Source organism: Myodes glareolus, chromosome 1, assembly GCF_982192425.1.
Source record: "Myodes glareolus chromosome 1, mMyoGla1.1, whole genome shotgun sequence".
NCBI lineage: Eukaryota > Metazoa > Chordata > Mammalia > Rodentia > Cricetidae > Myodes > Myodes glareolus.
The window spans coordinates 60,859,085-60,872,455 of record NC_142026.1 but is presented as its reverse complement, the minus strand read 5'-3'; the positions used below and the strand labels follow the sequence as shown (position 1 = coordinate 60,872,455).

Sequence of the window (13,371 nt, the reverse complement as noted above, 5' to 3'; positions counted from 1 at the left end):
TAGGGAATGGGTAATAATAGGATAATTTGGGGTCTAATTTGGGCGGAAGTAGTTAGGACGAAGTTCAGTTTTCTAGGTTGTGGGCATCTTGGAGTCTGCAGTCAGGAGGAGGCCCTATTTGTAGGAATGAGTTCAGTTTAGGACGCACGCATCTAGAGGTAGCTTAGAGACGTCTGTAGAAGAGGACCAGAGCTGGGGCAAGGTGTATGGGAATGGGGCGAGAGAATCGGAAAGGTTCTCTCTCGGGTGGAAATGGTAGGGGCCGGTTTGTGCTCATCTCGGAGGTGGGCAGAGACCGCGGAGTCCAGCGGCCCCTTTAATCGGGGGCGCGCGCTGGCTAGCCCGCGCGCTCTCGTCGCCGTCACCGGGCTGGAGCGGGAGCCTGAGCCGAGCCGAAGCCAGAGCGGGAGGAATGGAGCCTTCGCGCGCGCCTGCGCTGCGCCGCCTGCTGCCGCCGCTGCTGCTCCTGCTGCTGCCACTGTCCCCCCGCGCCCGGGCCAAGTACGTGCGGGGCAATCTTAGCTCCAAGGAGGTAAGCACATTGAACCATTCCTTAGCGTTCCCGGGCCCGCGGGACCCAAGAGGGGAGGATACCGCCCCGCCCCCTGCGCCCCTCCCGGGTCGGGGCCTGGGTGATGGGGGGACTAGGCTAGGGCGGGGGCTGCGGGCTGGGGGCTGCATTGTGGTTGTCGAGGTCAGGCTGGTGGGGAGGGGTCAGTTGCGAGAATCGGAGTTAGAGGGAGCATAGCTGCACCGTGGTGGTGCTGAAGGGACAGCACCCCTCACTCCGCCAAGTGGAGGTCGCCTGGCCTGCTCAGAACCAGCAGGGAAGGTTTGGAAGATTCCCCAGGATGGAATGGTCTGTGGGACCACCTTGGCGTGTGTGTGTGTGTGTGTGTGTGAGAGAGAGAGAGAGAGACTGGGGAAATGCAGCTGAGAAAGAGTGCAGGACAGATGGTGGCAGAGATATGCACCTGGCCATCCATGATCTTCTTCAGAGTCTGGAAGATGGGGAGGAGGAGGGAAGGAAACTTGAGGGACATCTGAGAGGAAAAACCAGGGAAGCAGGAATTTGGACACACAGCAAATAAATCTGAAAAGAATTCTGGAGGTGACTTAGCTACCTTGTGGTATTTGGGAAGCCAAATGGCCTCAGGTAGGGAAGAAAAGTTGAGGGTCTGTGGGTGGGGTCGAGCTGAGTTCTTAAAGAACTTGGGTCTCACTGGGTCCTTTTGCCAGGACTGGGTGTTCCTGACAAGATTTTGTTTCCTCTCTGATTATGGCCGACTGGACTTCCGATTCCGATACCCCGAGGTGAGTCTCCCTAGCCACACTCCAAGCTGAGGCTGGACACTACCTTGGCTCTCCAAGGCAAAAGCTGTCCAGCTTGCTGTAAAGACCCCCAAATGCCAAATCTCTGGGTCTTCAGGCCAAGTGCTGCCAGAACATCCTCCTCTATTTCGATGATCCATCCCAGTGGCCAGCCGTGTACAAGGCAAGGGACAAGGTGAGGGTTGGGTTGTGAGGAGTGTGTGTGGAGGGGACAGAAGGCCATGGCCATTCAGAGGGTGACCATGTCCCTGTCTTGCCCCAGGACTGCTTGGCTAAGGAGTCTGTGATCAGGCCCGAGAACAACCAGGTCATCAATCTCACCACCCAGTATGCCTGGTCAGGCTGTCAGGTGCGGTGCTAAAGGCCAGGGTGGGGAGTGCCTGGTGGCACCAAGGACAAGGCTTCAGCATTCTGGCTTTTCCCCAGGTGGTGTCAGAGGAGGGAACTCGCTACTTGAGCTGCTCCAGTGGCCGCAGCTTCCGTTCCGTGCGTGAAAGATGGTGGTATATTGCACTCAGCAAGTGTGGGGTAAGGGACTGGGGCAGCCATCTGTCTTTTCTCCTCTCTCCCTTCTATTGACCTCCGCTACCTGCCCAGAGCCCTTCTTAGGCCTCTCCACTGCCCACAGGGAGATGGGCTGCAGCTGGAGTATGAGATGGTCCTTACCAATGGCAAGTCCTTCTGGACACGGCACTTTTCAGCGGATGAATTCGGTGAGCAGCTATGGGAGGAACAGGACAGAGGAAAGCCAGCAGCAGGTAGAGATGTCCACTCAAAAAGCCTTCTCCCATCCCTTCCATTGAATCCTAGGGATACTGGAGACGGATGTGACCTTTCTCCTCATCTTCACCCTCATCTTCATCCTCTCTTGTTACTTTGGATGTGAGTACAATATATGTGGCGGGAGGGTTAAGAGGAGTGGGAGAAGCTGGGAGGTGGTGGCACACACCCTTAATCCCAGGATTCAGGAGGCAGAGGCAGGCGGATTTCTGTGAGTTCAAGACCAGCCTGGCCTACAGAGTGAGTTCCAGGATAGCCAGAGCTATACAGAGAAACCCTGGCTCAAAACAAAACAAAAACAAGCAAGGAGAGAGAGAGGGAGGAGAGAGAGAGAGAGAGAGAGAGAGAGAGAGAGAGAGAAAGAGAGAGAGAGAGAAGAGAGAGAGAGAGAGAGAGAAAAGAGAGAGAGAGAGAGAGAGAGAGAGAGGAGAGCACAGATAGGGAAACGCCCCTCCTCCACCCATGTACAACTTTCCCGTTTTCTTCTTAGATTTGCTGAAAGGCCGACAGTTACTCCATACGACTTATAAAATGTTCATGGCTGCAGCAGGAGTGGAGGGTGAGGTTTGGAAGTACCTCAGATGTTGGATTCTCTGAGAAGACAGCCTTGGGAGGAGGGCATGGCCTCCTGGGTCTGAGGGAGGAGGACTTCCATCTGCACTTTTCGGTCTAAGGAAAGAGATGCTGTAATCTGGCATTGGGTCTGAGGGAAGAGAGGTTGGGGCTACGGCCTCCATAGTTTCCTAGCAGGGTGCAGTAACAGATATTCCGGACTTCCTGTGGGAGAGGCAGAGGGTCAGACATTTGGGTCATAGTGCTTGAGAATAATGATATCCCAAAACTGTTTTTTGTCTTTTTTCCTCCCCTTGGCCTCTCATCTCTCCCAGTCCTGAGCCTCCTGTTCTTTTGCATCTACTGGGGCCAGTATGCCACGGATGGCATTGGCAATGGGAGCCTGAAGATCTTGGGTGAGAATAGACTGGAGCCAAGGGAGGGCAGAAACCTCCTCGGGGTCTGCTGACCTCGCCAAGCCCGTGCCAAGCCATCTTCTCTTCCCTTCCCAGCCAAGCTGCTCTTCTCCTCCAGTTTCCTCATCTTCCTGCTCACACTCATCCTTCTGGGGAAGGGATTCACAGTGACACGGTGCCCGGGCAGGGATTGCTCAATGGGTGGCTGGGCTGGGGAGCAGGGCAGGGAGGTGGAGGTGGGGGGGTGTGGCTGCTCCCTCTTCCCTGACAGCATCCATCCTGCTGTCTCCCCTCACGGCCTGCTTGCCAGAGGCCGCATCAGCCACTCAGGCTCCGTGAAGCTGTCCGTGTACATGACCCTGTACACCCTCACCCATGTGGTGCTGCTCACCTATGAGGCAGAAGTGAGTGTCCAAGGTTCCTGCCAGCCCCTCTCCTTCTTGCCCTGTCTCCTGCCCCTCCCCACGGAGCATCTTCTCCTCTCCCACTCTGAGTTTCCAGCTTTCCATCTGTCTTTCAGTGATTCCTCCCTCTGGTTAGTGTTCCTCCTCCTCATCTCTGTCTATCACAGTCAAGCTCCATGTGGGAGAGTCAGGGACCTGGCTTTATTTAAGCTCCCCTACTTAATAGCTGGCCAGTCCCACCCCTACTTAGGGGCCTGTTTCCTCCTGTGAAAAGTTAGGGGGATCTTAGCCACATTCAGGGCTCTTTAGAGGCTTTATGTCACCTGTGTGGGGGTGACAATAGGGCCTCCTTCATGGTGTCAGTGGAGTTATAGTATTTAGCCCCATGGTGAGCATGTGTAGTTGCTGTAGGTTCCTTATGTACCTATGTAGAATTTTAACCACATCCCTAGTTGCCCTTGTCTCTATCCCTGGTGCCCAGGGGTAGGATTCAGGGTCAGAGACCAGGGCTATGACAAACCCTGTCTCTGGGTTCAGTTCTTTGATCCAGGCCAGGTACTGTACACATACGAATCTCCAGCTGGTTACGGGCTCATCGGGCTGCAGGTGGCAGCCTACGTGTGGTTCTGCTATGCTGTGCTGGTGTCCCTTCGTCACTTTCCTGAAAAGCAGCCCTTTTATGTGCCCTTCTTTGCTGCCTACACTCTCTGGTGAGACATGGTGGGGGTCCCCAACCTGCCTTTCCCCACAACCGAAAGCGTTCTCAGGAAGGAAAATGGGCTTTCAAGAGAAATGGTTAGAGCTGGACAGTGGTGGTGCATGCCTTTAGTCCCAGCACTGGGAAGGCAGAGGCAGGAGAATTTCTGAGGGAGTTCCAGGACAGTCAGAGCTACACAGAGAAACCCTCTTTTGGGGTGTGTGTGAAGGTAGTAGTTTCCTTGAAGATCTAGAAAAAAAGTTACTCTCCCAAAGTCAAATGGTGAGGAAGTGTTTTAAAAAGTCAAGCTGGGTGGTGTTGCAGCACACACTTTACTCCCAGCACTGGGGGGCCAGAGGAGGGCAAGGCAGACAGATCTCTGTGAGTTCAAGGCCTGAGTTAGTTCTAGGACAGTCAAGGCTACACAAAGAAACCCTGTCTCAACCCTCCAACTCCCAAAAAAGAAAAAAAAAAGCAAACAAACAAACAAAGTAATAAAGTCTTTCACTGAGCTGGGCATGGTGGCTCATGCCTTTAATCATAGTATTGGAGAGGCAAAGGCTGGAGAATCAGGAGTTCAAGTCCAGCCTGAACTACAACAGACTCTTTTTGGTTTCCGAGACAGGGTTTCTTCATGTAACCTGGCTATCTTAGAACTCACTTTGTAGACCAAGCTAGTCTCAAACTCACAGAGATCCGCCTGCCTCTGCCTCTTGAGTGCTAGGTGTGAGCCACCATTCTCTGACAAACCATAAATATTTCACAAGTAATTTTTCGCTGGTCGGTGGTGGCGCAGGCCTTTAATCCCAGCACTTGGGAGGCAGAGGCAGGTGGATCTCTGTGAGTTTGAGGCCAATCGGGGTCTACAAGAGCTAGTTCCAGGACAGCTAGGATGGTTGCACAGAAAAAAATCCTGTCTCAACAAAAAACAAACAAACAACAACAATAAGAACAAAAAGAATTTGTCATATTGCTTCATAAGACAAAGTTGTTACCAGGAACAAGATAACCTTCAGAAGGTTATCTTGAGCATTCGAAAATACTTGAAGATTTAGTGTCTGTCACACTGTAAGTGTTCAATAAAAATTCACTTAACAGTCATACATGCCAGAACTTGGAAGGTGGAGGCAGGAAGATCAGGAGTTCAAAGCAAAACTCATCTACATAGCAAGTTCAAGGCTAGCCCAGGCTATACAAAACCCTATGTCAAAAACCTCAGCACTTTTGGGTGGTGGTGGTGGTGCACAACTTTTGATCCCAGCACTCGGGAGGCAGAGGCAGAAAGATCTCTGAGTTCGAGGCAGCTTGGTCTACAGAGAGAGTTCCAAGACATCCAGGGCTACACAGAGAAAGCCTATCTCAGAAAACAAACAAAACGAAAAGGTGGGAAAACCTCAGCAGTTTAGAATGTTTGTTGCTTTTCCAGAGGATTCAGGTTGGTTCCCAGTACCCACACAGGGCTACTCACAATGGCCTGTAACCCCAGCTTCATATCCTATGCTCTCTGAAGGCTCCTGAAGGCCCCTGCGCACTGTGGCGCGCGCGCGCGCACACACACACCCACGGCTACTCACAATGGCCTGTAACTCCAGCTTCATATCCTGTGCTCTCTGAAGGCTCCTGAAGGCCCCTGCGCACTGTGGCGCGTGCGCACGCACACACACGAAATAAGAAATCTTTAAAATAAAACTTCAAACAAACAAAAACCAAAAAACCCAAAACAAACAAAAACCTCAGTTACTATTGTTCAACAATGTTAATGTAAAGGAGGCAGATTCCAAGCCAGACTGGGTGCAGATCGCAGCTCTGAAATGTCCAAGCTGTTTGATCTCAGACAAGGCCTTTGCTTTCTCATCTGCGACTGGAAACGGAAACCGTACTTGTTTCCTGGACTCAGTGTAAGAGTTAAATGAGCTCATATAAAATGTTTGGAAACATACAAAAGTCCTTAATTGCTACTGTTATTAATTCAATCACAGAATATCTATGGATGTCCTATCAGATGCCAGGGTTGGGCTGGTGTGGCACTGAGAGAAATTCAGCCTGACTTTGTCCACTGGAGTTTCAACATCTGGCTTTCAAAGGCTACTCTGGCCATTCTCCAGTTTGGGATCTCTTGGGGTCTGTGAATGATGCCAGGGGAGGTGGGAACATGGGTGGGGGGCACTGGTAGCTATCCACTCTAACCCTCCCTACAGGTTCTTTGCTGTCCCTGTCATGGCCCTGATCGCCAATTTTGGGATCCCGAAGTGGGCCCGAGAGAAGATCGTCAACGGCATCCAGCTGGGGATCCACTTGTATGCCCACGGCGTGTTTCTGGTGAGAGTGGCTATCGGAGTGGGATGGGAATTGAACGACAAACCATGTGGGAGTCCTGGAAGTCCTGTCCTGTTTGGTACTCTTGACCCATCAGTCTTTAGTTTTTATTTTTTGAGATGGGCTTGCTATGAAATCCAGTCTGTCTTGCAACTAGGAGCCTCAGTCTCTTGAGTGCTGGGATTCCAGACCTGTGGCACCACTGCTGCTCTATCTCCCTTGCATTTAATCTGTAGTCACTGGAAGCCACTATCTGCCTGCTGGGTACACTACCATGTCCTCCAGAGCTCTCCTTCTCTGTCCTTTCTCCTGACTTCTTCACAAACCTCTCCTTTTTGCCCCTCTTTCTATTCTTGACTCTGTGTCCCCAGGCTTTAACATTTCTGTTTGTGCCATCACTCCCCACCCAAAGCCCTTGGTGTCTTCGCTGTTTTCTCTCCCTTCCCCATTCTTCCAGTTAGACAGGACAGGCTGGGACTCTTGGGAGCCTAGACCTAGGCACGAAGAGCTTAGCCTCATCTGTTAGTTAGGTTTTTGTTTTGTTTTTGCCGTTTTTTTTTTGAGTCAGGGTTCCTGGAACCCGTTCTGTAGACCTGGCTGGCCTCAAACTCACAGAGTTCTACTTGCCTCTGCCTCCCGAGCACTGGGATTAAAGCCATGTGCCACCACCGCTGGGCTTGTTTTTAGCTGGAGTTCACATCCATCTCCTTTTCTTGATGACAGTTCTCATAATCACTCACTTAGTAGTTTGTGTGTGCGTGAAGGGTTGTGTTTTGAGGCAGGTGCTCACTAGGTTGTCCTGGCTGACTGGGAACTCGCTGTATAGACCAGGTTGGTTTAGAACTCAGAGATTTGCCTGCCTTTGCCTACTGAGTAGGGGTATCAAAGGTGTGTGCCACCACACCTGGTTGGAGGTTTATTATTTTTTGTTTTTTGAGACAGGGTTTCTCTATGTCCTGGAACTTGCTCTATAGGCCAGGCTGGCCTCCAACTTACAGAGATCCTCCTGCCTCTGCCTCCTGAGTGCTGGGATTAAAGGCATGCTCCACCATTGCCCTGCTGGAGATTTATTTTTTAAGATAATCTCACTGTGTAGCTCAGACTGGTCCCAAGTTTGTGTTAATTCTCCTCCCTTGGTCTTTTGAGTGCTGAAGTTGGGGTTACACATATGTATCACTGCACCTGGCTCACAGTATTAATACATGCACCCATCAACTATGCCCGTGCACATGTCTCCAACCAGTCTGCTTCTCTTTCTTTTCTCTGTTTTCTTTCCTTCCTTTCTTCCTCCATTCCTCCTCCCAAACCCCACCCCTTTCGGTGAAAGAATCTTGCTATGTAGCCCTGGCCGTCCTTGGCATCACAACCCTCTTGTCCTGGCATTTGAGTTCAAGATTACAGGCCCTTGCCAGCATGTCAGGCTCCAGCCTGATTCTTGCTAGAAATATCCATATGGACTTTTTCCCCTGGCTTTCTTGTTCCGTTGTCGGACAGCCCAGGAGTCATTGTGTGTACTATACAGAGGGTAGAAGTTGAGCTCTGTAAAAGGAGATGATTTGCTGGGGTTTCATGGCCTTTGGTAGCAGAATGTGCACTTTGAATCCTGTTCTTCTCTGGCAGATAGGTCTCACGTGGGGAATAGCACCCAAGCAGAAATAGGTATTGTTAAACTTGGTGTGATAGCACATGCTTGTAATCTCAGAACTTGGAGAACCAGAGGCAGGAGGATCAGAAGTTCAAGGTCCCCCTCCCACAGAAATAACAGTAGAAAAAAATTATATAGAAAAATATAATTTTTGAGGTTAGTCTGGGCTATATGAGACCTTGTCTCAAAAGAAAACAAAACAAAATAAACAAACAGGTACCCTTGAGTGTTCTAGCTTTAACCCTGGGAACCTACAGTTTACAACACACTCAACTCCCAGGGAAGGGATCAGGTCCACCATCCTCCACCTCAGGACAGAGCGTAAATGCAGACCCACTCACATTCCCTGGGTTCAGCAGGAAATCAGAAAGGGCTGGAAAGAAACACTGAGAACCCACCATGCAGGAGGCTCCACACCAGTGGTTTGCATTTCTGCCCTCTCATCTTTCCAGATAGGCACTGTAATCTTGGTGGCTGGTGAGGCTCAGTTTAACCAACGTGCCCCAGATCCACACTTAGCAAGGGATGGAGCCAAGAGCAGCGACACCGGCTCGGAACACAAGACAAGTGCTCTTGTTGTCATTTCAGCTCAGCACCGCTGCAGCTCTGGCTCCCCACAGCTCATGCCATCCAGCGCAGCCTCGGTGGGGTTGAGTATGGCGTCGGAGACAGATCTAGAAGCATCACCAGTATTCTGGAAAAATTCAGCCAGTATTTATTGACAGCTAGGCACTGCTCTAGATTCAGTTTGGGATTTAACAGGGAATAGAAAAGTCAAAGTCTGAGCTAATTGTGGTGGTAAATGCTTATAATGGAAGCACTTGGCCGAGGCAGGAGGATAGTATTGTAGACTGTCTCCGAAGAGGAAGGAAAAAGTCAATTCCTGCCTTTAAGGAGCTGACATTCTGAAGAGTCTATTAACTGATGTTTAATTGAACTTTCTGTGTTAATGAACATATTCTAAGGCTGGGCATGGTGCCGAACAACCATAATCCAATTCTAGAAGGGTGTGTGTGTGTGTGTGTGTGTGTGTGTGTGTGTGTGTGTGTGTGTCGGGGAGATTAGGAGTTTAGGAGAGGGTCAGGAGTTCAAGGTCATCATTAGCTACATAGCAAGTCTCAGGCCAGCCTGGACTACATGAGACCCTCTCAAAAACTAAAACACCCGAAAGAATGGTAATATTTTTCTATGCTCTCCAATAAGGTGCCTAAGGAGCACTTGAACTTAGGTAAAATAGCATAACAGAGAAACAACTTTACATTTACTTTGATTCCATTTGAGCCATATGTAGCTAGTGGCTATTGTACTGGACAGTACAGGATACTGTCCTTAACTCATGACCTAGTCAGACCTAGTAGTCAGGATTGTGATCGAGGGCACACCCAGCAAAGTAATTAGAGGTGTGTTGAGGGGAAAGGTCAAAATGCAGATAGACACCCCACTGGTGTCTAAGGCAGTCAGAGGTTCAGGAGTCACACAGAGAGGTCAAGTGGAGGGCAATCATCTTGTTCTCTAAACTTTATGGGGCCTGGACACCGCTTCTCAAACCTGTCTTCTTTCTCTCAGATCATGACTCGCCCATCCGCGGCCAACAAGAACTTCCCATATCATGTGCGAACTTCGCAGATCGCCTCGGCTGGGGTTCCTGGACCCGGAGGGAGTCAATCCGCAGATAAGGCATTCCCGCAGCACGTGTATGGAAATGTGACGTTCATCAGCGACTCGGTGCCCAACTTCACGGAGCTCTTCTCCATCCCCCCGCCCACCTCCTCTGTAAGCCCCACAGCCCCGGCGCCCGAGGAGCTGCTGGCGCCGCCCCTGGAGTACCTGACCCCACTCCCCGCCCCGCCGCCGCCCCCTGCACCCTGGCGCCTGAGCCCACCCCTGGCCTTCCATACTTCCCGTGCCCCGACACCCCGACTCGGCCGTCCCCCGGCGCCCGCGCCCACCCTACCCGACTGGGTTCTGGCGCTGTTGCGCACGCCCCCGAGGACGCCCCGCGCCGTACCCCCGCCGCCTGCCTTCCGAGGCTGGTCCCCATCTCCCCCACCGCCGCCAGAGTTTGCCCGGCGCACCCCGACGCCACCCCTTGAGTATCTGGCCCCGCTGCCCAGGCGCCCAACCACCCACTCCTTCCCTGACTGACACGTGCGTCCATATTTGGGGTGGTGGGAGTCCTCTAGGGGGAGGGGGACGGGCCTTCGGGGCCGCATTTGCTTCCCTGAGGGTCCCAGGCGACCTCTGACCCTGACCCCCCATCCCAGGCCGGGAAGCAGGTGGAGGAGACAGCGGTGGCGGCGGCGGCGGCAGCTGCCCCGAGGGGCCGCGTGGTGACCAAGGCCGAGCCGGGCGCAGCCTCCCCGCCCCCTCCCGCTCGGTACCCCAAGGCGGTCGACTCGGGCTGGGATGGCCCGACGCCGTCCTACCAGCCGCTCGTACCCCAGACGGCTGCGCCGCACACCGGCTTCACCGAATACTTCAGCATGCACACGGCCGGGGGCCCTGCACCCCCGGTCTGAGCATCCCTACCCTACCCCTCCTCTGCCCCACGGGCGGAGCACCGGGCCCCGGCTGGGCTCCGGAACCCCTTCTCTTTCCCGGCCCAAGGGCTCGGCCATGCCAGGCGCCCCACCCCCACCCTTCCCACACCCCACACCCAGGTAGGGTGCGCTGCGTCCCGCCCCTTCCCCTCTTGTGCCAAACGGTCCCGCGGGAGCCGCTCTCCGCGTCCCCTCCCTCAGCCCCTGCCCCGAACGGCTCCGGAATCTGGACTCCCGCTGTTCCGTGATCTCCGCCCCCCTGACCCCCTCCGAGACCTCTGACCCTGCTGGACTCCGGAACGTCCGTGACTACCGCCTGGACCCTGTCCCTGACTCTCCAGGACCCTGCGACCCTCGAGCCACTGTTCGGGAACGGATATTGTGAAGCTGGCCTCTACTTTGAAACCCTCTCTGGGTTTTGTGACCTCGGACCAGTGCTTTGTCCGTCCCTAAGCCAGGGACCTTCCCATGGTCCCTGGCAGAAATAAGTTTTCTCTTCTTGCCAAATAAAGAGGATTCGTTGAGTTTTTTTTTTTAAATCTATAACATGGCTTCTTTTCCATATTAATTTTTTTATAAAAGGTTTATTTATGAGTGTTTTCCCTGCATGTATGTCAGTGTACTATGTGCGTACCTCGTTCAGGAAAAGGCCAGAAGTCGTTGGATGCCCTAGTAGATAGTTGTGAACCGCTATGAAGGTGCTGGGAATGGAACCCAGATCCTCTGCAAGAGCAACAAGTGCTGTAAACTGCTAAGTCATTTCTCCAGCTTCTTTTCTGTCTTAATGATGCTTAGAAACATTTTAAGCTCCAGGGGTCTCAGTGTATTTATTAAATAGCATTTTGAGTCTGGAGGCCCGAGCCTGCATAACCTGATATTTATGTTGATCCTGAATCTGGAACACAGAAAATAACCATCTAGCACAGCTTTCTACCGCTCCTTTATTTTTTAGCCTTCACTTTTACATCAGAGATAGAGGCGCCCTCCAGTGGCACAAGGTTTGCTCAACCGCTGGCTGGCAATGCATTTTCTTTTAACGCATTTGGGGTCACACTCTCAGCAATACGCATGCGTAATTTTCTCTGCGCCGAATTCCCGTTCACCGCTGCGCAAGCCAAGCGGCTGGGACCAGATGGGAGGGAAAATTTCCGGAAGTCTTCCTCAGAGAAGGGGTGGGACTAGGCGTTCCGTGGTCCTCCCAGGGCCGCTCTGACCCGCCACTCTGCATCCTCTCGCCTCCTCCTAGCTTGGCGTCCTCGCAGAGGCTGCGCGGCTCCCGCCCCCTCGTCCTCTCCTTCGGGTTCCCCCCCCCCCCCGCCCCAGGTCGCTCTGGCCCGAGAGTCCCCAGGCCTCTCTGATCTAGCCCATCCGGCTCCGGAGGGAGGCGCGGGTCGGTAAGCAGAAGAGTAAACCCAAAGGATCCGGGCCGGGACCCTGAAGGCAGGCTCCGCCCCTGGCACCGGCTCGCGCCCCGCCCCCGCCTGGAGGGGTCGCCCCGGGAGTCCCGGCCCGCACCCGTTATGGAGGACCCTGCTGCACTGTAGAGCACTTCGCCCCTGTGGACTGCCTTTACGGTCTGTTTTGGCCTTGCAGTAGCCTGAGTCTAATTGTTGGACACCGTTTATGGGGTCGACCCCCCTATGGGGGCTCGTGTCTATAGGGGACCCCTACGGTCCCTAGGGGTCGGCCCTATCCACAACGACTCGGTGTCCAGGGCTTTCCATGGGTCTATAGGGCCCGCCCCTCGGCTTCAAGAGCCCATCCACAGCGGCTCTTTCCTTGGCCCGGACTGCGTCGCTGGTACACCACTGGACTACAAGGCCATGCTACACATGCTATAAAGGTTGCATCCTCAGGGCCTCACTCCCGTAGAGGGCCCTCTCTAGGTCTTCACGGCCCTCCCGTTTCTTAGGGTCCGGGCGGGAGGCAGCGATGGCCTTGGGCCGAGCTCTGGCCCTGGCACTGGCCTTGGCAGTGCTCGAGCCGCTATCCCTCAGGGTCCTGGCGGGTGACTGCAAGGGGCAGCGACAGGTGCTACGGGAGGCACCAGGCTTCGTGACGGATGGTGCGGGCAACTACAGCGTAAATGGCAACTGCGAGTGGCTTATCGAGGGTGAGTGGGGTCGCGTGGGTCACTCACTTGTTCTCTGGTTCATTCATTTATGCGTTCATTCACTCAGAACATTCCTAGAGCCCGGCTCTGTTCCGGGACTTTTGCTGTAAAATGTTGAACACACAGGGTTGCAGCCAATCTGGGCCCTAACTCTGATAGGACGGAATATGCGAAGAGTCAGACTGACAGTACAACCAGGAGTATTAGAGAGGGGTATTTTTCCTCATTTGAAAAACTTGGACACTAAGGCCTTAGGATCTAGTCTCTATTTCATACGAGTTTTGTGACTTTGGATAGATTAGTTTCGAAGGCTCAGTTTCCTTAACTTCAAACAGGCATAATGTTAGTACTTACCTCTCTAAGTTAAAATGAAAAGAGCCAGGTAATTAACGTGCTGGATGTCTGGTTTAGTGGTATAGTCAGGGTTCTCTAGAGAAGAACTTACAAAGTGAATCTATATGGAAACGAGATTTATTAGATTGGCTTACAGGCTGTGGTCCAGCTAGCCCAACAATAGCTCTCTACCAACGGAAGGTCCAAGAATACAGTAGTTACTCAGTCCACAAGGCTGGATGT

General features: G+C 52.9%; 2 protein-coding genes across 5 annotated transcripts in view; both read left to right on the top strand.

Moving 5' to 3' along the window:
• The first annotated feature begins 267 nt into the window (after positions 1-267).
• Positions 268-11,221, top strand: Tmem145 (transmembrane protein 145). 3 transcript variants are annotated; one of them, XM_087907727.1, is made up of 15 exons: positions 339-532; positions 1,240-1,314; positions 1,430-1,507; positions 1,595-1,681; positions 1,759-1,860; positions 1,961-2,045; positions 2,143-2,214; positions 2,603-2,671; positions 3,000-3,080; positions 3,177-3,255; positions 3,391-3,484; positions 4,022-4,194; positions 6,380-6,500; positions 9,709-9,915; positions 10,407-11,221. In XM_087907727.1, exons 1-15 carry the CDS (start codon positions 413-415, stop codon positions 10,659-10,661), a joined length of 1,698 nt encoding a protein of 565 aa, XP_087763853.1. In that variant the 5' UTR covers positions 339-412; the 3' UTR covers positions 10,662-11,221. The 3 variants fall into 3 exon arrangements, with proteins under 3 accessions (XP_085550484.2, XP_087763853.1, XP_087763856.1); XM_087907730.1 differs by having other exon boundaries at positions 342-532; positions 10,884-11,221; XM_085694358.2 differs by having other exon boundaries at positions 268-532; positions 9,709-10,535.
• A 766-nt stretch (positions 11,222-11,987) lies between these two features.
• The window catches only part of Megf8 (multiple EGF like domains 8), a 49,361-nt gene continuing 47,977 nt past the window's right edge, over positions 11,988-13,371 (top strand). For both annotated transcript variants that reach the window (XM_087907717.1, XM_087907715.1), the window contains exon 1: positions 11,988-12,795. In XM_087907717.1, the coding sequence (XP_087763843.1) occupies positions 12,615-12,795 (181 nt within the window). In that variant the 5' untranslated portion in view covers positions 11,988-12,614. The remainder of the gene's footprint in view (positions 12,796-13,371) is intronic.

Excerpts from the sequence above, each read along its gene's own strand:
- Tmem145 (XM_085694358.2), top strand. The coding sequence starts at position 413 with ATGGAGCCTTCGCGCGCGCCTGCGCTGCGCCGCCTGCTGCCGCCGCTG. Across the intron at positions 3,081-3,176 it reads TGGGAGCCTGAAGATCTTGG|CCAAGCTGCTCTTCTCCTCC; the intron begins GTGAGAATAGAC and ends TTCCCTTCCCAG. Across the intron at positions 4,195-6,379 it reads TTTGCTGCCTACACTCTCTG|GTTCTTTGCTGTCCCTGTCA; the intron begins GTGAGACATGGT and ends CCCTCCCTACAG.